The sequence below is a fragment of the Pleurodeles waltl genome, chromosome 12 (assembly GCF_031143425.1).
Source record: "Pleurodeles waltl isolate 20211129_DDA chromosome 12, aPleWal1.hap1.20221129, whole genome shotgun sequence".
In the NCBI taxonomy this organism is placed as follows: Eukaryota; Metazoa; Chordata; class Amphibia; order Caudata; family Salamandridae; genus Pleurodeles; species Pleurodeles waltl.
Genome location: NC_090451.1, coordinates 26,971,700 through 26,996,159, shown reverse-complemented (window position 1 = coordinate 26,996,159; position 24,460 = coordinate 26,971,700). Strand labels below are relative to the sequence as shown.

The 24,460-nt window shown below is 53.3% G+C and overlaps 2 protein-coding genes and 1 pseudogene across 2 annotated transcripts in view; 1 reads left to right on the top strand and 2 right to left on the bottom strand.

Annotated features, from left to right (window-relative positions):
• Positions 1–8,318: 8,318 nt before the first annotated feature.
• On the bottom strand, positions 8,319–10,141 carry LOC138267026 (uncharacterized; annotated as a pseudogene).
• Positions 10,142–12,072: 1,931 nt separating this feature from the next.
• On the bottom strand, positions 12,073–13,892 carry LOC138267025 (uncharacterized). Its single transcript, XM_069215873.1, has 2 exons — positions 13,732–13,892; positions 12,073–12,526 (listed from the first exon to the last, which is right to left on the bottom strand). The coding sequence occupies exons 1-2, from the start codon at positions 13,890–13,892 to the stop codon at positions 12,073–12,075; spliced, it is 615 nt and encodes a 204-aa protein (XP_069071974.1).
• Positions 13,893–18,682: 4,790 nt separating this feature from the next.
• The window catches only part of HCN2 (hyperpolarization activated cyclic nucleotide gated potassium and sodium channel 2), a 289,150-nt gene continuing 283,372 nt past the window's right edge, over positions 18,683–24,460 (top strand). Inside the window, exon 1 of the mRNA XM_069216276.1 lies at positions 18,683–19,125. Within this exon, the coding sequence (XP_069072377.1) occupies positions 18,695–19,125 (431 nt within the window). The 5' untranslated portion in view covers positions 18,683–18,694. The remainder of the gene's footprint in view (positions 19,126–24,460) is intronic.

Below are 24,460 nucleotides of genomic sequence, written 5' to 3'. Positions count from 1 at the left end.
TAGGGTATGTGAGATTTTAGGCAGAAAGTATGTTGATTGGTGGCAGACCGGCTCTAGGGAATGTGAGCTCTTAAGCACTGAGAATATTGGGGGGGGGACACAGACAGGCTCTGAGAATGTGAGCTCTTAAGCACCAAGGATGTTGGGGGGTGGGATACTCATACAGGCTCTAGGGGTGTGTGAGCTCTTAAGCACCAAGGATGTTGGGGGGTGGGATACTCATACAGGCTCTAGGGGTGTGTGATCTTTTAAGCACCAAGGATGTTGGGGGATGGGATACTCATACAGGCTCTAGGGGTGTGTGTGTTAGTTCTTAGGCACCAAGGATGTTGGACACGGAGACACACACACACACACACGTTCTGTGTATGTGAGCTTTTAGGCACCATGGATGTTGGGGGTGTCACAGACACTCTGAGGTGTGTGAGTTCTTAGGCACCAAGGATGTTGGGGACACAGACAGGCTCTAGGGGGTGTTGGTGGGGGGTCAGAGGCAGGCTCTAGGGGGTGTGAACTCTTAGGCTCCGAGGATATTGGTGTTGAGTGAGTTTGCATAGTTTCACATCATTCTCTTGAAAATTCATTTAATCTCACCTAAGCACATGTTTCAGTCCGCGCTCAGCACCCTGGGAAGGCCCCACGCCCACCCCGGAGCTTGTGGCCACGGGTGGGACATGCAGAAGGAATGGATGTAATTCAAGGTCCTCCAGAAATAACTCAACTGCAAATGCTCTTAGAAACCCCTGGGGGAAGAGAAAGCTTCTGAGAAGCTGAGCAAGCTCCTAGAAGGTAATGCTCCCCAAGAGAGGCGCTTGAAGGTAATGTGTCCTGAGGGAGGCGCTAGAAGGTAATGTGTCCTGAAGGAGGCGCTAGAAGGTAATGTGTCCTGAAGGAGGTGCTAGAAGGTAATGTGTCCTGAGGGAGGCGCTAGAAGGTAATGTGTCCTGCGTGAAGTGCTAGAAGGTAATGTGTCCTGAGGGAGGCAGTAGAAAGTAGTGTGTCCTGTGGGTGGCGCTAGAATGTAATATGTCCTGAGGGAGGCACTAGAAAGTAATCCTTCCTGAGAGAGGCGCTAGAAGGTAATGTGTCCTGAGGAAGGCGCTAGAAGTTAATGCTTCTTGAGGGAAGTGCTAGAAGGTATTGTGTCATGAGGGAAGTGCTAGAAGGTAATGTGTCCTGAGGGAGGTGCTGGAAGTTAATGCTTCCTGAGGGAGGTGCTGGAAGGTAATGTGTCCTGAGAGAAGTGCTAGAAGGTAATGTGTCCTGAGGGAGGCACTAGAAAGTAGTGTGTCCTGTGGGTGGTGCTAGAATGTAATGTGTCTTGAGGGAGGCACTAGAAGGTAATGTGTCCTGAGAGAGGCGCTAGAAGATAATGGCCCTCATTCTGACCTTGGCGGGCGGCGGAGGCCGCCCGCCAAAGTCCCGCCGTCAGGTTACCGTTCCGCGGTCGAAAGACCGCGGCGGTAATTCTGACTTTCCCGCTGGGCTGGCGGGCGGTCTCCTTCAGACCGCCAGCCAGCCCAGCGGGAAAGAGGCTTCCACGATGAAGCCGGCTCGGAATCGAGCCGGCGGAGTGGAAGCTGTGCGACGGGTGCAGTTGCACCCGTCGCGTATTTCACTGTCTGCGCAGCAGACAGTGAAATACATGTAGGGGCCCTCTTACGGGGGCCCCTGCAATGCCCATGCCAGTGGCATGGGCACTGCAGGGGCCCCCAGGGGCCCCGCGACCCCCCCCTACCGCCATCCGGATCTCGGCGGTCCGACCGCCGGGATCTGGATGGCGGTAGGGGGGGTCAGAATCCCCGCGGCGGTGCAGCAAGCTGCGCCGCCGCGGAGGATTCAATGGGGCCGCGGTACACTGGCGGGACCCCGCCAGTGGTGCCGGTCCGACCGCGGCTTTACCGCCGCGGTCGGAATCCCCATTGGAGCACCGCCGGCTTGTCGGCGGTGCTCCCGCGGTCCTCCGCCCTGGCGGTCAAAGACCGCCAGGGTCAGAATGAGGGCCAATGTGTCCTGAGGGAGGCGCTACAAGATAAGGCTTCCTGAGAGAGGCGCTAGAAAGTAGTGTGTCCTAGGAGAGGCGTTAGAAGGTAATGTGTCCTGAGAGAGGCACTAGAAGGTAATGCATCTTGAGGGAGGCGCTAGAAGGTAATGCGTCCTGAGGGAGGTGCTAGAAGGTAAAGCGTCCTGAGGGAGGCGCTAGAAGGTAATGCGTCCTGAGGGAGGTGCTAGAAGATAATGTGTCCTGAGGGAGGCGCTATAAAGTAGTGTGTCCTGTGGGGAGCGCTAGAAGGTAATGCGTTCTGAGAGAGGCAATAGAAGGTAATGTGTCCTGAAGGAGGTGCTAGAAGGTAATGTGTCCTGAGAGAGGCACTAGAAGATAATGCTTCCTGAGAGAGGCGCTAGAAGGTAGTGTGTCCTACGAGAGGCGTTAGAAGGTAATGTGTCCTGAGAGAGGCGCTAGAAGGTAATGTGTCCTGAGGGAGGCGCTAGAAGGTAATGTGTCCTGAGGGAGGCGCTAGAAGGTAATGTGTCCTGAGAGAAGTGCTAGAAGGTAATGTGTCCTGAGGGAGGCACTAGAAAGTAGTGTGTCCTGTGGGTGGCGCTAGAATGTAATATGTCTTGTGGGAGGCACTAGAAGGTAATCCTTCCTGAGAGAGGCGCTAGAAGGTAATGTGTCCTGAGGGAGGCGCTAGAAGTTAATGCTTCCTGAGGGAGGTGCTAGAAGGTAATGTGTCCTGAGGGAGGTGTTAGAAGGTAATGCTTCCTGAGGGAGGTGCTAGAAGGTATTGTGTCCTTGAAGGGCAGAGAGGGCATTATTCACCGTCAGAAGGGCTGAGAGGGCATCATTCACCGTCTGAAGGGCTGAGAGGGCATCATTCACTGTCTGAAGGGCAAAGGGGGCATTATTCACTGCCAGAAGGGCAGAGGTGGCATTATTCACCACCAGAAGGGCAGGGGGAGCTTTATTCGTTGTCAGAGGGGCAGAAGGGGCATTATTTGCCATCAGAAGGGCAGAGGGGGCATTATTCACCGCCAGAAGGGCAGAGGGGGCATTATTCACCGCCAGAAGGGCAGAGGAGGCTTTATTCACCGTGAGAAAAGCAGAGGGGGCATTATTCACCGTCTGAAGGGCAGAGGGGGCATTATTACCCACCAGAAGGGGCAGTATTCACTCTCTGAAGGGCAAAGGGGGCGTTATTCACTGCCAGAAGGTCAGGGAGGCATTATTCACAGCCAGAAGGTCATTATTCGACCGCCAGAAGGTCGGGGGGCATTAGTCACTGCCTGAAGAGCAGAGGGGGCATTAGTCACTGTCTGAAGGGCAGAGGGGGCATTAGTCACTGTCTGAAGGGCAGAGGGGCATTATTCACCATCTGAAGGGCAGAGGGGCATTATTTGCTGTCTGAAGGCCTGAGGGGGCATTATTCACCACCAGAAGGGCATTATTCACTGGCAGAGGGGGCTTTATTCACCGTCTGAAGGGCAGAGGGGGCTTTATTCACCGTCTGAAGGGCAGAGGGGGCTTTATTGACTGTCTGAAGGGCAGAGGGGGCATTATTCACCGTCTGAAGGGCAGAGGGGGCATTTTTCACCACCAGAAGGAGTATTATTCATTGTCAGAAGGCAGGGGGACATTATTCACTGTCTGAAGGGCAGAGGGGGCATTATTCCCCGCCAGAAGGAGGCATTATTCAACATCTGAAGGGCAGAGGGGGTGGTATTCACTGCCAGAAGGGCAGATGGGGCATTATTCACTGTTTGAAGGGCAAAAGGGGCATTATTCATTGTCAGAAGGTCGAGGCATTATTCATTGTCAGAAGGTCGAGGCATTATTCACTGTCAGAAGGTCGGGGGTATTATTTCCCTGGCCCCATGCATTTCCTATAACTCTAATTTATAGATTTTAAGCAGGAATTGCACGGGCCGCTAACACCACTAGATGGACCCAGAAGCTGTACCTGTGAATTCTCTCTTTCCCTGCAGGACATCTCTCTTTAAATGAAGTAACAGGCGCTGCTGTCTTCTTCCAGCTCCCTTTCCCTCGTGTTCTGCTCTCTTCTCTTGCTTCTGCTCTATGCTCTCTTGCTTCTGTTCTCTTACTCCTTCTCTTTTCTCTTTTGCTCCTCTCTTGATTTCACTCTCCTGCTCGCTTCTCTCTTGCTCCTCCTCTCTTCTCTCTTTCTCCTCCTTTCTCCTATCTTGCACCTGCAATCTTCCCTCTAGCTCTGTTCTCTTGCTTTCTTCCCTCTTGCTCGTGCTCTTCCCTCTTGCTCGTGCTCTCTTCCCTCTTGCTCGTGCTCTCTTCCCTCTTGCTCGTGCTCTCTTCCCTCTTGCTCCTGCTCTCTTCCCTCTTGCTCCTGCTCTCTTCTCTCTTACTCCCCTTTCTTCTCTCTTGCTCCTTCTATCTTGCTCCTCTTTTCTCTTGCTCCTCCTCTCTTCTTTCTTGCCCCTCTACTCTTCTCTTACTCCTCCTCTCTCTTCCTTTCTTCTCTCTTGCTCCTGCTCTCTTCTCTTCTGCTCTCTTCTGTTGCTCCTCCTTTCTTCTCTCTTGTGCCTGCTCTCTTCCCTCTTGCTCTCTTCTCTCTTTTCCCCTCTCTTCCCTCTTGCTCCTGCTCTCTTTGCTCTTGCTCCTGCTCTCTTCGCTCTTGCTCCTGCTCTTCCCTCTTGCTCCTGCTCTCTTGCCTTTTGCTTCTGCTCTCTTCCCTCTTGCTTCCCTCTCTTCTCGCTTGCTCCCCTCTCTTCTCGCTCCCCTCTACTCTCTTGCTTCCATTTCTTCTCGCTCCCCTCTCTTCTCTCTTACTCCTCCTCGTCTGTCTTGATTCTGCTCTCTTGCTTCTGCTCTTACTCCTCCTCTCTTGATTCTGCTCTCTTGCTCTCTTCTCTCTTGCTCCTGCTCTCTATTCTCTTGCTCCCCCTCTCTTGCTCCTCCTTTCTTCTCTTGCTCCTGCTCTCTTCCCTCTAGCACTCTTCTCTCTTGCTCTCTTCCCTCTTGCTCCTGCTCTCTTCCCTCTTGACCTCCTCTCTTCTCTCTTGCGCCTCCTCTCTTGCTTCTGCTCTCTTCTCTTGCTCATTCTCTCTTCTCTTGCTCCTTCTCTCGTCTCTTGCTTCTGCTCTCTTCTCTCTTCTCTTTCGCTCTCTTCTCTTGTGCTCCTCCTCTCTTCTCTTGCTTCTGCTCTCTTCTCACTTGCTTCTGCTCTGTTTCCTCTTGCTTCTCCTCTCTTCTCTTGCTTCTACTCTCTTCTCTCTTGGTTCTGCTCTCTTACTCCTCCTCTCTTCTCTCTTGCTCCTCCACTCGTCTCTCTTGATTCTGCTCTCTTGCTCCTCCTCTCTTCTCTTACTCTCATCACTTGTTCCTCCTCTCTTCTCTTGCTCCCCTCTCTTTTCTTGCTTTTGCTCTCTTCTCACTTGCTTCTGCTCTGTTTTCCCTTGCTCCCCTCTCTTCTCACTTACCCCTCCTCTCTTCTCTCTTGCTTGCTGTCTTCCCTCTTGCATCTGCTCTCTTCTCTCTTGCTCCAGCTCTCTTCTCTCTTTTCTCTTGTTCCTCTTCTCTTCTCTCTTCCCCCTTGTCTTGCTCCCCTCTTCTCTCTTGCTCCTCTCTTCTCTCTTGCTCCTCTCTTCTCTCTTGCTCCTACTCTTGTCTCTCTTGCTTCCTATTTTCTCTCTTGCTTCCTCTTTTCTCTCTTGCTCCTGCTCTCTTCTCTCTTGCTTCTGCTCTCTTCTCTCTTGCTTCTGCTCTCTTCTCTCTTGCTTCTGCTCTCTTCTCTCTTGCTCCTGCTCCCTTCTCTCTTTTGCTCCTCTTCTCTTCTCTTGCATCTGCTCTTTTATCTCTTGCATCTGCTCTCCTCTCTTGCATCTGCTCTCCTCTCTTGCGCCTCCTCTCTTCTCTCTTGCTTCTGCTCTCTTCTCTTGCTTCTGCTCTCTTGTTCCTCCTCTCTTCTCTCTTGCTCCTCCTTTCTACTGTCTTGCTTCTGCTCTCTTCTTTCTTCCTCCTCAGTCTTCTCTCTTCCTTCTGCTTTCTTCTTTCTTGCTCTCAACTCTTCTGCTCTTTTATCTCTTCTCTCTTGCTCCTCCTTTCTTTTTTCTTACTTCTGCTCTATTCCCTCTTCTCTCTTGCTTATGCTCTCTTCTCTCTTGCTCATTTCTCTTGTGCTTCTACTCTCTTTTCTTTTGTTCTCTTCTCGCTTGCTACTGCTCTCTTCTCTGTTGCTCTCTTGCTTCTGCTCTCTTCTCCCTTGCTATCTTGCTCCAACAGTCCCCCTCTAGATTTCTTCTTCTTGCTCCCTACTCTCTTCCCTCTTCTCTCTTGCTTCTCCTGCTCTCTCCTGCTCTCTCCTCTCTTGCTTCTACTCACTTGTACATGCTCTCTTATCCTTTGCGCTCCTGCTCCAACTGTTTCTTCTTCTTGCTCCCTACTCACTTGCTCCTGCTGTCATCTCTATTGCTCCTGTTGTCTTCTCTCTTGCTCTTTCTCTCTTCTCTCGTTTCTGCTCTCTTCTCTTGCTCCTCCTTTGCTCCTGCTCTCTTCTCTCTTGCTCCTGCGCTTCTCTAAAGCTCTTTTCTCCCTTGCTCTCTTGCACCAACAGTTTCTTCTTCTTGCTCCTGCCCTTTCTCCCTTGCTCTCTTGCTCCAACAGTTTCTTCTTATTGTTCCCTCTTCTTCCTTACTCCAACAGTTTCTTCTTCTTTCTCCCTGATCACTTGCTCCTGATCCCTTCCCCTTGCTCTCTTCTCCCTTGCTCCAACAGTTTCTTCTTCTTGCTCCCTGCTCACGCTCTCTTCTCCCTTGCTCTCTTGGTCCAAGATTTTTCTTCTTGCTCCCTGCTCACTTGCCCCTGTTCTCTTCTTCCTTGCTCTCTTACTCCCACAGCCCTGCTCTACCTTTCTTCTCCTTGCTCCCTGCTTGCTAGCTCCTGCTCTCTTCTCCCTTGCTAAACAGTTTCTTCTTTTTGGACCCTGCTCACTTGCTCCTGCTCTCTTCTCCCTTGCTCTCTTGCTCCAGCAGTTTCTTCTGCTGTGCCCTCTTCTACTGTTCTCTCTTCTTCTAACAGTTTCTTCTTTTTGCCCCTCCTCAGTTGCTTCTACTCTCTTCTCCATTGCTCTCTTCTCCCTTGCTCTTTTCTCCTGCCCTACCAGTTTCTTTTTCATGCTCCCTGCTCACTTTCTCCTGCTCTCTTCGACCTTGCTCTCTTCTGCCTTGCTCTCTTGCTACAACGTTTCTTCTCCTTGCTCTTTTGCTCTAACAGCTTTTTTCTTGCTCCTCGCTCCTGCTTTCTTCTGCCTTGCTCTCTTCTCCCTTGCTGTCTTTCTCCAACATTTTCTTCTTCTTGCTCCCTGCTCTCTTCTCCTTTAGTCTTTTCCGTTGCTGTCTTGCTCCAACAGTTTCTTCTTCTTGCTCCCTGCTCACTTGCTCCTGCTCTTTTCCCTTGCTTTCATGCTCCAACAGTTTCTTCTTCTTGCTCCCTGCTTAACTGCTCCTGCTTTCTTCTCCCTTGCTCCAACAGTTTCTTTTTCTTGCTCCCTGCTCAATTGTTTCTGCTCTCTACTCCCTTGCTCTCATCTTCCTTGCTCTCTCTTCTCTTCCTCCAACAGTTTCTTCTTCTTGCTCCCTGTTCACTTGCTCCTGTTCTCTTCTCTCTTGGTCTCTTCTTCCTTGGTCTCTTCTTCCTTGGTCTCTTCTTCCTTGATCTCTTCTCCCTTGGTCTCTTCTCCCTTGGTCTCTTCTCCCTTGGTTTCCTTTCCCTTGGTCTCTTCTCCCCTGGTCTCTTCTCCCCTGGTCTCTTCTCCCCTGGTCTCTTCTCCCTTGGTCTTTTACTCCAACAGTTGTGCTCTAGCTTTCTTCTCCTTGCCTCCTGCTCACTTGTCCTGCTGACTTCTCCCTTGTTCTCTTGCTCTAACAGTTTCTTCTTCTTGCTCCCTGCTCACTTGCTACTGCTCTTTTCCCCTGCTGTCATGCTCCAACAGTTTCTTCTTCTTGATCCCTGATCAACTGCTCCTGTTTTCTTCTCCCTTGCTCCAACAGTTTCTTCTTCTTGCTCCCTGCTCACTTGCTACTGCTCTTTTCCCTTGCTTTCATGCTCCAACAGTTTCTTCTTCTTGCTCGCCGCTGAAAGGCTCCTGATTTCTTCTCCCTTGCTCCAACAGTTTTTTCTTGCTCCCTGCTCACTTGCTTCTGCTTTCTTCTCCCTTGCTCTCTACCCCCTTGCTCTCATCTTCCTCGCTCTTTCCTCTTCCTCCAACAGTTTCTTCTTCTTGCTCCCTGCTCACTTGCTCCTGCTCTCTTCTCCCTTGATCTCTTGCTCCAACAGTTTCTTCTTATTATTTCTGCTCTCTTCTCTCTTGATCTCTTGCTCCAGCAGTTTATTCTTCTTGCTCCTTACTAAACTGCTCCTGCTCTCTGCTCCCTTGCGCCAATAGTTTCGTCTTCATGCTCCCTGCTCACTTGCTTCTGCTCTCTTCTCCCTTCCTCTCTACTCCTTTGCTCTCTTCTCTCTTCCTCCAACAGTTTCTTCTTCTTGCTCCCTGCTCACTTGCTCCTGCTCTCTTCTCCATTGCTCTCGTCTCCCTTGCTATTTTCTCTTGCCCCAACCGTTTCTTCTTCATGTTCCCTGCTCACTTGCTACTGCTCTTTTCCCTTGCTGACATGCTCCAACAGTTTCTTCTTCTTGCTCCCTGCTCAACTGCTCCTGCTTTCTTCTCCCTTGCTCAAACAGTTTATTCTTCTTGCTCCCTGCTCACTTGAACCTGCTCTTTTCCCTTGCTTTCATGCTCCAACAGTTTCTTCTTCTTGCTCCACGCTCAACGGCTCCTGCTTTCTTCTCCCTTGCTCCAACAGTTTCTTCTTCTTGCTCCCTGCTCACTTGCTCTTGCTCTCTTCTCCCTTGATCTCTTGCTCCAACAGTTTCTTCTTCTTATTCCTGCTCTCTTCTCCTTGATCTCTTGCTCCAGCAGTTTATTCATACTAAACTGCTCCTGCTCTCTGCTCCCTTGCTCCAATAGTTTTGTATTCGTTCTCCTTGCTCACTTGCTCCTGCTCTCTTCTCCCTTGCTCTCTTCTCTCTTGCTCAAAATGTTTTTTCTTTTTGCTCACTTGCTTCTGCTCTCTTCTCCATGGCTCTCTCCTACCTTGCTCTCTTTTTTCTTGCTCTCTTCTTTCTTACTCCAACAGTTTCTTCTTCTTGCTCCCCACTCACTTGCTACTGCTCTTTTCCCACGCTGTCATGCTCCAACAGTTTCTTCTTCTTGCTCCCTGCTCAACTGCTCCTGATTTCTTCTCTCTTGCTCCAACAGTTTCTTCTTCTTGCTCCCTTCTCACTTGCTACTGCTCTTTTCCCTTGCTTTCATGCTCCAACAGTTTTTTCTTCTTGCTCACCGCTCAAAGGCTCCTGATTTCTTCTCCCTTGCTCCAACAGTTTTGTCTTGCTCCCTGCTCACTTGCTTCTGCTCTCTTCTCCCTTGCTCTCTACCCCCTTGCTCTCATCTTCCTTGCTCTCTTTCCTCTTCCTCCAACAGTTTCTTCTTGCTCCCTGCTCACTTGCTCCTGCTCTCTTCTCCTTTGATCTCTTGCTCCAACAGTTTCTTCTTCTTATTCCTGCTCTCTTCTCTCTTGATCCCTTGCTCCAGCAGTTTATTCTTCTTGCTCCTTACTAAACTGCTCCTGCTCTCTGCTCCCTTGCGCCAATAGTTTTGTCTTCGTGCTCCCTGCTCACTTGCTTCTGCTCTCTTCTCCCTTGCTCTCTTGCTCCAACAGTTTCTTCTTATTATTCCTGCTCTCTTCTCCCTTGATCTCTTGCTCCAGCAGTTTATTCTTCTTGCTTCTTGCTAAACTGCTCCTGCTCTCTGCTCCCTTGCTCCAATAGTTTCGTCTTCGTGCTCCTTGCTCACTTGCTCCTGCTCTCTTCTCCCTTGATCTTTTCTCTCTTGCTCAAAATGTTTTTTCTTCTTGCTCACTTGCTTCTGCTCTCTTCTCCCTGGCTCTCTCCTACCTTGCTCTCTTTTTTTTTGCTCTCTTCTTTCTTGCTCTCTTCTCTCTTCCTCCAACATTTTCTTCTTCTTGCTCCCTGCTCATTTGCTCTTGTTCTCTTCTCCATTGCTCTCGTCTCTCTTGCGCTTTTCTCTTGCTCCAGCCGTTTCTTCTTCATGTTCCCTGCTCACTTGCTCCTGCTCTCTTCACCCTTGCTCTCTTCTGCCTTGCTCTCTTGCTACAACAGTTTCTTCTCCTTGCTCTTTTGCTCTACCAGTTTTTTCAGATTGCTCCATGCTCACTTGCTCCTGCTCCCTTCCTCTCTTCTCCCTTGCTGTCTTGCTCCAACAGTTTCTTCTTCTTGCTCCATGCTCTCTTCTCCCTTGCTGTCTTGCTCCAACAGTTTCTTCTTCTTGCTCCCTCCTCAACTGCTCCTGATTTCTTCTCCCTTGCTCCAACAGTTTCTTCTTCTTGCTCCCTGATTACTTGCTCCTGCTCTCTTCTCCCTTGATCTCCTGCTCCAACAGTTTCTTCTTCCTGCTCACTTGCTCCTGCTGTCTTCTCCCCTGCTCTCTTGCTCCAGGTTTCTTTTTCTTGCTCTCTTTTAAACTGCTTCCGCTCTCTTCTCCCTTGCTTTCTTCTCCCTTGCTCTCTTCTCTCCCGCTCCAACAGTTTCTTTTTCTTGCTCCCTTGCTCTCTTCTCCCTTGCGCTCTTCTCACTTGGACTCTTGCTCCAACAGTCCTGCTCTAGCTTTCTTCTCTCTTGCTCCCTGATTACTTGCTCCTGCTCTCTTCTCCCTTGATCCCCTGCTCCAACAGTTTCTTCTTCTTGCTCCCTGCTAAACTGCTCTCTTCTCCCTGGGTATCTCCTGCTGTGCTCTCTTATTTGTTGCTCTCTTCTCTCTTACTCCAATAGTTTCTTCTTGTTGCTCCCTGCTCACTTGCTCCTGATTTCTTCTCCCTTGCTCTCTTGTTCCAACAGTTTCTTCTTCCTGCTCACTTGCTCCTGCTGCCTTCTCCCCTGCTCACTTGCTCCAAGTTTCTTCTACTTGCTGTCTGTTAAACTGCTTCTGCTCTCGTATCCCTTGCTTTCTTCTCCCTTGCTTTCTTCTCTCCCACTCCAACAGTTTCTTCTTCTTGCTCCCTTGGTCTCTTCTCTTTTGCTCTCTTCTCACTTGTACTCTTGCTCCAACAGTCCTGCTCTAGGTTTCTTCTCTCTTGCTCCCTGCTCTCTTGCCATTGCTTGCATCATCCTTGCTCTATTTCTCTTGCCTTTCTCTTCCTGTTCTCTTATCCTTGCGCTCATATACGTTTTCTTGTCTCTTTATCCTTCTCTTGCTCTAGACCATTCTTTCTGCTTTCTTGTCTCTAGTATTGTCTCTTATTTGCCCCTTCTCCTTTACTTTTAGCTCTCCTGCCACTTGCTCTCTTCTCTCTTGCTTCTGCTCTCTTCTCTCTTGCTCTCTTTTTATCTTGCTTCTGCTCTCTTCTCCCTTGCTTCTGCTCTCTTCTCTCTTGCTTTCGTCTCCCTTGCTCTCTTCTCTTGCTCCCTGCTCTCTTGCCTCTGCTTGCATCATCCTTGCTCTAGTTCTCTTGCCCTTCTCTTCCTGTTCTCTTATCCTTGCTCTCGTATCCCTGTTTTCCTGTCTCTTTATCCTTCTCTCTTGCTCTAGACCATTCTTTTTCTGCTCTCTTGTCCCTAGTATTGTCTCTTATTTGCCCCTTCTCCTTTGCTTTTAGCTCTCCTGCCACTTGCTCTCTTCTCGCTTGCTCCTGCTCTCTTCTCGCTTGCTCCTGCTCTCTTCTCTCTTGCTCTCTTCTCTCTTCTCCCTTGCTTTCTTCTCACTTGGCATCCTCTCCCTTATCTCTTCTCCCTGGGTCTTTTGCTCCAACAGTCCTGCTCTAGCTTTCTTCTCCTTGCCTCCTGCTCACTTGTCCTGCTGCTCTTCTCCCTTGCTCTCTTGCTCCAACAGTTTCTTCTTCTTGCTCTCTGCTCATTTGCTCCTGCTCTCTTCCCTTGCTCTCATGCTCCAACAGTTTCTTCTTCTTGCTCAACTGCTCCTGCTTTCTTCTCCCTTGCTCCAACAGTTTCTTCTTCTTGCTCCCAGATCACTTGCTCCTGCTGACTTCTCCCTCGATCTCCCGCTTCAACAGTTTCTTCTTCTTGTTCCCTGCTAAACTGCTTCTGCTCTCTTCTCCCTGGGTCTCTCCTACTGTACTCTCTTCTTTCTTACTCTCTTCTCTCTTACTCCAATAGTTTCTTTTTCTTGCTCCCTGCTCACTTGCTCCTGATTTCGTCTCCCTTGCTCTTGTTCCAACAGCTTCTTCTTCCTGCTCACTTGCTCCTGCTGTCTTCTCCCCTGCTCTCTTGCTCCAGGTTTCTTTTTCTTGCTCTCTTTTAAACTGCTTCTGCTCTCTTCTCCCTTGCTCTCTTCTCTCCCGCTCCAACAGTTTCTTTTTCTTGCTCCCTTGCTCTCTTCTCCCTTGCGCACTTCTCACTTGGACTCTTGCTCCAACAGTCCTGCTCCAGCTTTCTTCTCTCTTGCTCCCTGTTCTCTCGCTTCTGCTTGCATCATCCTTGCTCTAGTTCTCTTGTCCTTCTCTTCCTGTTCTCTTATGCTTGCTCTCGTATCCCTGTTTTCTTGTCTCTTTATCCTTCTCTCTTGCTCTAGACCATTCTTTTTCTGCTCTCTTGTCCCTAGTATTATCTCTTATTTTCCCCTTCTCCTTTGCTTTTAGCTCTCCTGCCACTTGGTCTCTTCCCTCTTGTTCCTGCTGTCTTCCCTCTTGTTCCTGCTGTCTTCCCTCTTGCTCCTGCTCTCTTCTCCCTTGCTCTCTTCTCCCTTGCTGCTCTCTTCTCCCTTGCTGCTCTCTTCTCCCTTGCTGCTCTGTTCTCCCTTGCTGCTCTCTTCTCCCTTGGTCTCTTTCTCCTCCCTTTGTCTCTTTCGCCTCCCTTTGTCTCTTTCTCCTCCCTTTGTCTCTTTCTCTTCCCTTTGTCTCTTTCTCCTCCCTTTGTCTCTTTCTCCTCCCTTTGTCTCTTTCTCCTCTCTTGGTCTCTTTCTCCTCTCTTGGTCTCTTTCTCCTCTCTTGGTCTCTTTCTCCTCTCTTGGTCTCTTTCTCCTCTCTTGGTCTCTTCTCCTCTCTTGGTCTCTTCTCCTCCCTTGGTCTCTTCTCCCTTGGTCTTTTGCTCCAACAGTTGTGCTCTAGCTTTCTTCTCCTTGCCTCCTGCTCACTTATCCTGCTGGCTTCTCCCTTGCTCTCTTGCTCTAACAGTTTCTTCTTCTTGCTCCCTGCTCACTTGTTACTGCTCTTTTCCCTTGCTGTCATGTTTCAACAGTTTCTTCTTCTTGCTCCCTGCTCACTTGCTCCTGCTCGTTTCCCTTGCTTTCATGCTCCAACAGTTTCTTCTTCTTGCTCCCCGCTTAATGGCTCCTGCTTTCTTCTCCCTTGCCCCAACAGTTTTTTTCTTGCTCCCTGCTCACTTGCTTCTGCTCGCTTCTCCCTTGCTCTCTACTCCCTTGCTCTCTATTCCCTTGCTCTCATCTTCCTTGCTCGCTTTCCTCTTCCTCCAACAGTTTCTTCTGCTTGATCCCTGCTCACTTGCTCCTGCTCTCTTCTCCCTTGATGTCTTGCTCCCACAGTTTCTTCTTCTTATTCCTGATCTCCTCTCCCTTGATCTCTTGCTCCAGCAGTTTATTCTTCTTGCTCCTTACTAAACTGCTCCTGCTCCCTTGCTCCAATAGTTTTGTCTTCGTGCTCCCTGCTCACTTGCTTCTGCTCTCTTCTCCCTTGCTCTCTATTCCCTTGCTCTCTTCTCTCTTCCTCCAACAGTTCCTTCTTCTTGCTCCCTGCTCACTTGCTCCTTCTCTCTTCTCCTTTGCTCTTGTCTCCCATGCTCTTTTCTCTTGCCCCAACCGTTTCTTCTTCATGTTACCTGCTCACTTGCTCCTACTCTCTTCGCCCTTGCTCTCTTCTGCCTTGCTCTCTTGCTACAACAGTTTCTTCTCCTTGCTCTCTTGCTCTACCAGTTTGTTCATATTGCTCCCTGCTCACTTGCTCCTGCTCTCTTCACCCTTGCTCTCTTCTCCCTTGCTCTCTTGCTCTAACAGTTTCTTCTTCTTGCTCCCTGCTCACTTGCTCCTGCTCTTTTCACCCTTGCTCTCTTCTCCCTTGATCTCTTGCTCCAACAGTTTCTTCTTCTTGCTCCTTGCTAAACTGCTCCTGCTCTCTGCTCCAATAGTTTTGTCTTCGTGCTCCCTGCTCACTTGCTCCTGCTCTCTTCTCCCTTGCTCTTTTCTCTCTTGCTCAAAATGTTTTTTCTTCTTGCTCACTTGCTTCTGCTCTCTTCTCCCTGGCTCTCTCCTACCTTGCTCTTTTTTCTTGCTCTTGTCTTTCTTACTCCAACCGTTTCTTCTTCTTGCTCCCCACTCACTTGCTACTGCTCTCTTGTCCCCTGCTCTCTTGCTCCAACTGTTTCTTCATCCTGCTCACTGCTAAACTGCTTCTGCTCTCTTCTCCCTTGCTCTCTTCTCCCTTGCTCTCGTCTTCCTTGCTCTCTTGTCTCTCGCTCTCTTCTCTCCCACTCCAACAGTTTCTTCTTCTTGCTCCCTGCTCACTTGCTCTCTTCTCCCTTGCTCTCTTCTCACTTGTACTCTTGCTCCAACAGTCCTGCTCTAGCTTTCTTCTCTCTTGGGCCCTGCTTGCTTCATCCTTGCTCTAGTTCTCTTGTCCTTCTCTTCCTGTTATCTTATCCTTGCTCTCGTATCCCTGTTTTCTTGTCTCTTTATCCTTCTCTCTTGCTCTAGACCATTCTTTTTCTGCTTTTTTGTCCCTAGTATTGTCTCTTATTTGCCACTTCTCCTTTGGTTTTAGCTTCCCTGCCACTTCATCTCTTCTCTCTTGCTTCTGCTCTCTTCTCTGTTGCTCCTGCTCTCTTATCCCTTACTCTACTATCCTTTACTCTCTTTTCCCTTGCTCTCATCTCCCTTGCTTTCTTCTCCCTTGCTTTCTTCTCACTTGGCATCTTCTCCCAGCTCCCTGGGTCTTTTTGCTCCAAAGGTCCTGCTCTAGCTTTCTTCTCCTTGCCTCCTGCTCACTTGTCCTGCTGTCTTCTCCCTTGCTCTCATCTCCGTTGCCCTCTTCTCCCTTGCTCTCATGCTCCAACAGTTTCTTCTTCTTGCCCCCTGCTCACTTGCTTCTGCTCTCTTCTCCCTTGCTCTCTGCTCCCTTGCTCTCTTCTTCCTTGCTCTCTTCTCTCTTCCTCCAACAGTTTCTTCTTCTTGCTCCCTGCTCACTTTCTTCTGCTCTCTGCTCCCTTGCTATCTTCTTCCTTGCTCCAACAGTTTCTTCTTCTTGCTCCCTGCTCACTTGCCCCTGCTCTCTTCTCCATTGCTCTCATCTCCCCTGCTCTTTTCTCTTGCCCCAACCATTTCTTCTTCATATTCCCTGCTCACTTGCTCCTGCTCTCTTTGCCATTGCTCTCTTCTGCCTAGCTCTCTTCATACAACAGTTTCTTCTCCTTGCTCTCTTGCTCTACCAGTTTTTTCATATTGCTTCCTGCTCACTTGCTCCTGCTTTCTTCCTTCTTGCTCTCTTCTCCCTTGCTATCTTGTTCCAACAGTTTCTTCTTCTTGCTCCCTGCTCTCTTCTCCCTTGCTGTCTTGCACCAACAGTTTCTTCTTCTTGCTCCCTGCTCACTTACTCCTGCTCTCCTCTCCCTTGATCTCCTGCGCCAACAGTTTCTTCTTCTTGCTCCTGCTGTCTTCTCCCTCGATCTCCTGCTCCAACAGTTTCTTCTTCTTGTTCCTTGCTAAACTGCTTCTACTCTATTCTCCCTGGGTCTCTCCTACCGTGCTCTCTTCTTTCTTACTCTCTTCTCTCTTACTCCAATAGTTTGTTCTTCTTGCTCTCTGCTCATTTGCTCCTGATTTCTTCTCCCTTGCTTTCTTGTTCCAACAGTTTCTTCTTCCTGCTCACTTACTCCTGCTTTCTTCTCCCCTGCTCTCTTGCTCTAAGTTTCTTCTTCTTGATCTTTGTTAAACTGCTTCTGCTCTCTTCTCCCTTGCTTTCTTCTCCCTTGCTCTCTTCTCTCCCGCTCCAACAGTTTCTTCTTCTTGCTCCCTGCTCAACTACTCCTGCTTTCTTCTTCCTTGCTCCAACAGTTTCTTCTTCTTGATCCCTGCTCACTTGTTTGCTCTCTTCTCCCTTGCTCTCTAATCCCTTGCTCTCCACTCCCTTGCTCTCTTCTTCCTTGCGCTTCTCTTGTCCTCCAACAGTTTCTTCTCCTTGCTCCTGCACTCTTCTCCCTTGCTCTCTTGCTCTAACAGTCTTGCACTAGCTTTTTTCTCTCATGCTCCCTGCTCTCTTGCTCTAGTTTGCTTGTCCCTTCCTTCCTGTTCTCGTATCCCTGTTTTCTTGTCTCTTTATCCTTCTCTCTTGCTCCAGACCACTCTTTTTCTGCTTTTTTGTCCCTGGTATCGTCTCTTACTTACTTGCCCCTTCTCCTTTGCTTTCAGCTCTCTTGCCCTTGCTTGCTGTCTTCTGGCTCCCTCCCTTCTCCCTTGCTCTCTTGTCTCTTCCCCCTTGCTCACTTGTCTCTTCTCTCTTGCTCACATGTATTTTCTCCCTTGTTTGCTTTTCTCTTCTCACTTGCTCTCATCTTCTTTCCCCTGCTCCCTTGTCTCTTCTCCCTTGCTCCCTTGTCTCTTCTCCCTTGCTCCCTTGTCTCTTCTCCCTTGTCTCTTCTTGATCTTGTCTCCCTTGCTCTCTTCTCACTTGTACTCTTGCTCCAACAGTCCTGCTCTAGCGTTCTTCTCTCTTGCTCCCTGCTCTCTTGCCTCTGCTTGCATCATCCTTGCTCTAGTTCTCTTGCCCTTCTCTTCCTGTTCTTATCCTTGCTCTTGTATCCCTGTTTTCTTGTCTCTTTAGCCTTCTCCCTTGCTCTAGACCATTCTTTTTGCTTTCTTGTCCCTAGTATTGTCTCTTATTTGCCCCTTCTCCTTTGCTTTTAGCTCTCCTGCCACTTGCTCTCTTCTCTCTTGCTCACATGTCTTTTCTCCCTTGTTTGCTTGTCTCTTCTCACTTGCTCTCATCTTCTCTCCCTTGCTCCCTTGTCTCTTCTCCTTTGCTCGCTTCTCTTCTCTCTTGTCTCTTCTCCCATGCTCGTATCTCTTCTCCCATGCTCGTATCTCTTCTCCTGTGCTCGTATCTCTTCTCCTGTGCTCGCTTGTCTCATCTCCTGTGCTCGCTTGTCCCATCTCCCGTGCTCGCTTGTCCCATCTCCTGTGTTTTCTGGTCTCTTCTCCTTTACTCTCTTCTCCCTTGCTCGATTGTCTCTTCTCCCTTGCTAGTTTGTCTCTTCTCCCTTGCTCGCTTGTGTCTTCTCCCTTGGTGCAATCCTTTGTTTTCCTTGTTCCCTACACTATCTTCGGTTTTGCATCAACATCTGCCCAGTTTTTTCATGTTGCTCATTCTCTACCCCTTCCCTCTCCTCCTTCCTGTCACACTCACTCCTGCCTCATTCCGCTGGTGGGGGCGGGGAGGTCTCACTTCCATCTTCTCTCACATGTCTAACTTCTAACCTTCCTCTGTGCCCTTCCCTTCTCTCTCCTCCTCCTCTGTCCTTCCTCTCTCCTTCCTTCCCTCTGTCACGGCTCCTTACCCATCCTCTCCCAGACCACCCTTTGCTCTCCCCTCCTTTCTCTCCTTCCAGTGGTGTCTCGCCCTCCATCCTCGGTACCTCCCTGTGCCCTTCTCTCTCCTCCCCCGGTCCCTCCCTGCATCCTAGGTCCCACCCTGTGCCCTTCCCTCTCCTCCCTCTGTCCTCCCCTCTCTCCATCCTAGGTCCCACCCTGTGCCCTTCCCTCTCCTCCCTCTGTCCTCCCCTCCCTCCATCCTAGGTCCCACCCTATGCCCTTCCCTCTCCTCCCTCTGTCCTCCCCTCCCTCCATCTTAGGTCCAACTGTGTGTCCTTCCCTCTCCTCCCTCTGTTCCTCCCCTTCCTCCGTCCCTCCCCTCCCTCCATCATGCTGCCTCCCTGTGCCCTTCCCTCTCCTCCCTCTGTCCTTCCCCTCCCTCCATCATGGTCCCACCCTGCGCCCTTCTCTCTCCTCCCTCGGTCCCTCCCCTCCTTCCCTCCTTGGTCCCTCCCTGTGCCCTTCTCTCTCCTCCCCCAGTCCCTCCCTGCATCCTAGGTCCCACCCTGTGCTCTTCCCTCTCCTCCCTCTGTCCTCCCTCTGTCCTCCCCTCCCTCCATCTTAGGTCCAACAGTGTGTCCTTCCCTCTCCTCCCTCTGTTCCTCCCCTTCCTCCGTCCCTCCCCTCCCTCCATCATGGTACCTCCCTGTGCCCTTCCCTCTCCTCCCTCTGTCCTTCCCCTCCCTCCATCATGGTCCCACCCTGTGCCCTTCCCTCTCCTCCCTCTGTCCTCCCCTCCCTCCATCTTAGGTCCAACCGTGTGTCCTTCCCTCTCCTCCATCTGTCATGGTCCCACCCTGCGCCCTTCTCTCTCCTCCCTCGGTCCCTCCCTCCGTCCTTGGTCCCTCCCTGTGCTCTTCTCTCTCCTCCCTCGGTCCCTCCCCTCAATCCCTCCCTCCATCCTTGGTCCCTCCCTGCGCCCTTCTCTCTCCTCCCTCGGTCCCTCCCCTCCCTCCATCCTTGGTCCCTCCCTATACTCTTCTCTCTCCTCCCTCGGTCCCTCCCTCCATCTCCTCACTCCCCTGGTCCCCGCTGCCATGGACGGGCGGGGAGGCAGCGCTTCTCCGGGGAGCGGAGTGATGAAGGGGTGCGTAGCCCCCCCAGATCCGGAGGACGGCCCCCGGAGATGCAGCGGGGGGCGGCGGAGCACCGGGGGCTCCGGGGGGGCCCTGGGGAAGGGCAGCCCGAACGGGGAGTGCCGGCGGGAGCTGGGGGGCTCGGATGGCCCCCCCAGGGACCGGCCCAAGGTGTCCTTCTCGGCCGAGACCCGCAGCGGCTCGCCCCCGGGCCCGGAGGAGGCGCCCCCGGCCGGGGCCCCCTTCATGCAGCGCCAGCTGAGCTCCATGCTGCAGCCCGGGCTCAACAAGTTCTCGCTGCGGATGTTCGGGAGCCAGAAGGCGGTGGAGCGGGAGCAGGAGCGGGTGCGGCGGGCGGGGGCCTGGATCATCCACCCCTACAGCGACTTCCGGTACGGAGGGGGGGCTGTGCCAGGGCGAGGGTGAGAGTCTGTGCCAGGGGTGGTTGGGGTCTGAGCCAGGACTAGTGACGGTCTGTGGCATGGGTGCGGGCCTGTACCAGGGTGAGGGTCTGCGCCAGGGGCGGTGGGGTCTGTGCCAGGGGTCTGTGTCAATAGTGAGGGTCTCTACCAGGGGTAGCGAGGCTCTGTGCCAGCGGGGTCTGTGCCAGGAGTGATGAGGGTCTGTGCCAGGGATCTGTGCCAATAGTGAGGGTCGGTGCCAGGAATGATGAGGGTCTGTGCTAGGGCTGTGTGCCAATAGTGGGGGTCTGTGCCACGGGTGGGGTCTGTGCCAGGGGAGAGAGGGTATGTGCCAACGTGAAGGTCTGTCCCATGGGTGGCGGTGTGTGTTCCTGGTGCTGTGAGGGCCTTTGCCAGGGGTGTGGGTCTATGCGAGGGATCTGTGCCAAGAGCGGTGAGGGTCTGCGGTAGGGGCGGTGTGGTATGTGCCAGTAATCTATGCCAGGTACTGTGATGGTCTGTACCAGGGACGGTGAGAGTCTGTGCCAGCGGTAGTTGGGGTCTGTGCCTAGTATGAGGGTCTATGCCAGTGGGGGTCTGTACCAGAGGTGAGGGTCAATGCACGGATCTGTGCCAATAGTGAGGGTCTGTGACAGGGTGGAGGATCTGTGCCACGGGTGAGGGTCTGTGCCAGGTGGTGTGTGGGTCTGTACCACAGGTGGTGGGGGGTCTGTGCCAAGAGTCTCTCCCGGGGGTAGTGAGGGTCTGCACTAGGGGTCTGTGCCAGGATTTAGGAAATGTGCCTGGAGTGAGGGTCTGTATCAGGTGTGGTGAGGGTCTGTGCGGGGTGGATGTCTGTGGCAGGGGTATGGGTCTGTTCCACGGGTCTGTACGAGGGAGAGGAGGGTCTGTGCCAGGGGTGGTGGGGTCACAAGCATCCACCCCTCCAGCAACATCCGGTACAGAGGGGCTGGGGCAGGAGTGTGTGCGCCCTTGCAGGGCACTGCCGCCTGGGGGTTCAGCGCGTTTCCCCGGGGCGGTGGGGGCACACTCGTCCTCCCACATCCGGTACAGAGGGGCTGGGGCAGGAGTGTGTGCGCCCTTGCTGGGGGTTCAGCGCGTTTCCCCGGGGCGGTGGGGGCACAAGCGTCTACCTCTGCAGCAGCTTCCGGTAAGAGGGGGTCTCTTGTGGTAAGGAGAGGCAGTGCCTTCATTGACTGCCGGTGCCCTTGAGATGGTGTGAGGGGTCTGCCCATATCCTGCCCGCGGGTACAGGGAGTCGTGCTATAGCGAGGGGGGCGGTGAGGTACCAGAGCGCGGGACACACATCCCCAAGACCCGGGGAAACAGACGCCCTTCACGTGTGGTGGAGGGACCAGGAGGGGCTGGGGCTGTCAACCTCTCTTCAGGTGCCCCGGGAGGGGTCCTATGTCTGAGGCACCCACCCTCAGCGTGTCCAGGTGCACCCACCCTGCAGCGTGTCCAGGTGCACCCACCCTGCAGCGTGTCCAGGTGCACCCACCCTCAGCGTGTCCAGGTGCACCCACCCTGCAGCGTGTCCAGGTGCACCCACCCTGCAGCGTGTCCAGGAGCCCCCACCCTCAGCGTGTCCAGGAGCCCCCAGCGTGTCCAGGTGCACCCACCCTCAGCGTGTCCAGGTGCACCCACCCTGCAGCGTGTCCAGGTGCACCCACCCTCAGCGTGTCCAGGTGCACCCACCCTGCAGCGTGTCCAGGTGCACCCACCCTGCAGCGTGACCAGGTGAACCCACCCTGCAGCGTGTCCAGGTGCACCCACCCTCAGCGTGACCAGGTGCACCCACCCTGCAGCGTGTCCAGGTGCACCCACCCTGCAGCGTGTCCAGGAGCCCCCACCCTGCAGCGTGTCCAGGAGCCCCCACCCTCAGCGTGTCCAGGAGCCCCCAGCGTGTCCAGGTGCACCCACCCTCAGCGTGTCCAGGTGCACCCACCCTGCAGCGTGTCCAGGTGCACCCACCCTCAGCGTGTCCAGGTGCACCCACCCTGCAGCGTGTCCAGGTGCACCCACCCTCAGCGTGACCAGGTGCACCCACCCTGCAGCGTGTCCAGGTGCACCCACCCTGCAGCGTGTCCAGGAGCCCCCACCCTCAGCGTGTCCAGGAGCCCCCAGCGTGTCCAGGTGCACCCACCCTCAGCGTGTCCAGGTGCACCCACCCTGCAGCGTGTCCAGGTGCACCCACCCTCAGCGTGTCCAGGTGCACCCACCCTGCAGCGTGTCCAGGTGCACCCACCCTGCAGCGTGTCCAGGTGCACCCACCCTCAGCGTGTCCAGGTGCACCCACCCTCAGCGTGTCCAGGTGCACCCACCCTGCAGCGTGTCCAGGTGCACCCACCCTCAGCGTGTCCAGGTGCACCCACCCTGCAGCGTGTCCAGGTGCACCCACCCTCAGCGTGACCAGGTGCACCCACCCTGCAGCGTGTCCAGGTGCACCCACCCTGCAGCGTGTCCAGGAGCCCCCACCCTCAGCGTGTCCAGGAGCCCCCAGCGTGTCCAGGTGCACCCACCCTCAGCGTGTCCAGGTGCACCCACCCTGCAGCGTGTCCAGGTGCACCCACCCTCAGCGTGTCCAGGTGCACCCACCCTGCAGCGTGTCCAGGTGCACCCACCCTCAGCGTGTCCAGGTGCACCCACCCTGCAGCGTGTCCAGGTGCACCCACCCTCAGCGTGTCCAGGTGCACCCACCCTGCAGCGTGTCCAGGTGCACCCACCCTGCAGCGTGTCCAGGTGCACCCACCCTGCAGCGTGTCCAGGAGGCCCCACCCTCAGCGTGTCCAGGAGCCCCCACCCTCAGCGTGTCCAGGAGCCCCCACCCTCAGCGTGTACAGGTGCCCCGGGAGGGGTCCTATGTCTGAGGCACCCACCCTCAGCGTGTCCAGGAGCCCCCACCCTCAGCGTGTCCAGGTGCCCGGGGAGGGACCCTGGGGTCTGAACCCCCGCCCCCTCGTGTGTTTACCTGGGGTCACAGGAACCAACGGAGGCCTGGGCCAGTCACAGCCACAGGTGCCTGTTGCGTGGGGTCCATGATGAGAACCCCACCCGCCCTCTCTGCGGCATGGAGGTGGGGTGCCGTCGGAGGCAGGTGAAAGCTAGGGGCTCCCGGCCTGTAATGGACAGAGGAGTGCACCCCGAGAGAGCGTCCCTGGAACAGATTAGAAGGTCCTGGGGGTGCACTGTGGGGGGTGAAGCAAGTTAGGATGTGTGTGGGGGGTCCCCTTCCACCCCCGATGCGCAATGGTGCAGGACTGGGCAGGGGCGGTGGGGGGGGGGGGGGTGAGCCCATCTCACACAGGGGGCAGACTAGATGAGTGGGGCCAGAGGGTCCACCGGCCACACAGACCACTCACTTAGGACATGTCTGACTCCCTTCAGAGGGGGTCCACCGGCAGCTCAGGGGGCAGCGTCATCCGTGCCGCCGGGGCCGTGGGACTGCTTTCCCACTAGACGCGTGTGGTCTGTACGGACAGGTCTGAATTTGCAGCATCCGCGTTTCTGTGCAAGGTACTGAACTCCTGTCCGTGGCTCTGTCCAAGGTGCTGAACCCTGCCCGCGGTTCTGTCCAAGGTGCTGAACTCTGTCCGTGACAGTTCTTTAGTGGCACCGCCTGTGGTTCTATCCAAGGTGCTGAACTCTGCCCGTGGACAGTTCTTTAGTGGCACCATCTGTGTTGTGTCCAAGGTGCTGAACTCTGCCCGCGCTTCTGTCTAAGGTGCTGAACTCTGTCCGTGGACAGTTCTCTAGTATCACCACCTGTGGTTCTGTCCGTGGCTCTGTCCAAGGTGCTGAACTCTGCCCGTGGTTGGTTTTCTGTGCATACTGCTTTCGGTGGCGCATCAGAGGTTGGCTCAGGGGTAAAGGAACGGGGGGGCGGGAGGACAAGGTGCAGGTATTGGCCCAGTGCAAGTTGATGCCCCAGCCTTGGGTCGTCTGTGTTAGGAGGGGCGGGGGAGGGTCAGCCATGGCCTCTGATGATACTGGGTGCTGTGGTGATGTGCAGTGTAAGGCTCTGCTCTCCTCGGTGCGGTAGAGTGTAAGGAGAGGTCTGTGGTGCTGTACAGTGTAGGGCTCTCTCTGAGATGCTGTAGAGAGTAGGGAGAGGTCTAAGGTGCTGTACAGTGTAAGGAGAGGTCTGTGGTGCTGTACAGTGTAAGGAGAGGTCTGAGGTGCTGTACAGTGTAAGGCTCTCTCTGAGGTGCTGTACAGTGTAAGGAGAGGTCTGTGGTGCTGTAGAGTGTACAGCTCGCTCTGAGGTGCTGTACAGTGTAAGGAGAGGTCTGAGGTGCTGTACAGTGTAGGGCTCTATCGGTGGTGCTGTACAGTGTAAGGAGAGGTCTGTGGTGCTGTACAGTGTAAGGAGAGGTCTGTGGTGCTGTACAGTGTAAGGAGAGGTCTGTGGTGCTGTACACTGTAAGAAGAGGTATGTGGTGCTGTACACTGTAGGGAGAGGTCTAAGGTGCTGTACAGTGTAAGGCTCTCTCTGAGGTGCTGTACACTAAGGCGAGGTCTGAGGTGCTGTAGAGTGTAGGGCTCTGCTCTCTAGGGTGCTATAGAGTGTAAGGGGAGGTCTGTGGTGCTGTACAGTGTAAGGCTCTTTCTGTGGTGCTGTACAGTGTAAGGGGAGGTCTGTGGTGCTGTACAGTGTAAGGATCTCTCTGTGGTGCTGTACAGTGTAAGGGGAGGTCTGAGGTGTTGTACGGTGTAAGGAGAGGTCTGTGGTGCTGTAGAGTGTAAGGCTCTCTCTGAGGTGCTGTACAATGTAAGGAGAGGTCTGAGGTTCTGTAGAGTGTAGGGCTCTGCTCTCTAGGGTGCGGTAGAGTGTAAGGAGAGGTCTGTGGTGCCGTACAGTGTAAGGCTCTCTCTGAGGTGCTGTACAGTGTAAGGGGAGGTCTAAGGTGCCATACGGTGTAAGGCTTTCTTTGGTGTGCTGTTGAATATAAGGAGAGGTCTGTGGTGCTGTTCAGTGTAAGGGGCTGCAGGGGTCTGAGGTGCTGTACAGTGCAAGACTCTCTCTGAGGTTTTGTACGGTGTAAGGCTCTCTCTGAGTTTATGTACAGTGTAAAGAGAGGTCTGAGGTGCTGTACAGTGTAAGGAGGGGCCTGAAGTGCTGTAGAGTGTACAGCTCTCTCTGGGGTGCTGTACACTCTTAGGAGAGGTCTGTGGTGCTGTACACTGTTAGGAGAGGTCTGTGGTGCTGTACAGTGTAAGGCTCTCTGAGGTGCTGTACACTGTTAGGAGAGGTCTGTGGTACTGTACGCTGTAAGGAGAGGTCTGTGGTGCTGTACAGTGTGAG

Coding starts and splice junctions, on each gene's coding strand:
- LOC138267025 (XM_069215873.1), bottom strand. CDS start 13,892: ATGAAGAAGAAACGGTTGGGGCAAGAGAAAAGAGCATGGGAGACAAGA. Junction 12,527..13,731: donor GGAGAAGAGAGCAGAAGCAA/GTGAGCAGGGAG, acceptor TGATGCAAGCAG/AAGCGAGAGAACAGGGAGCA.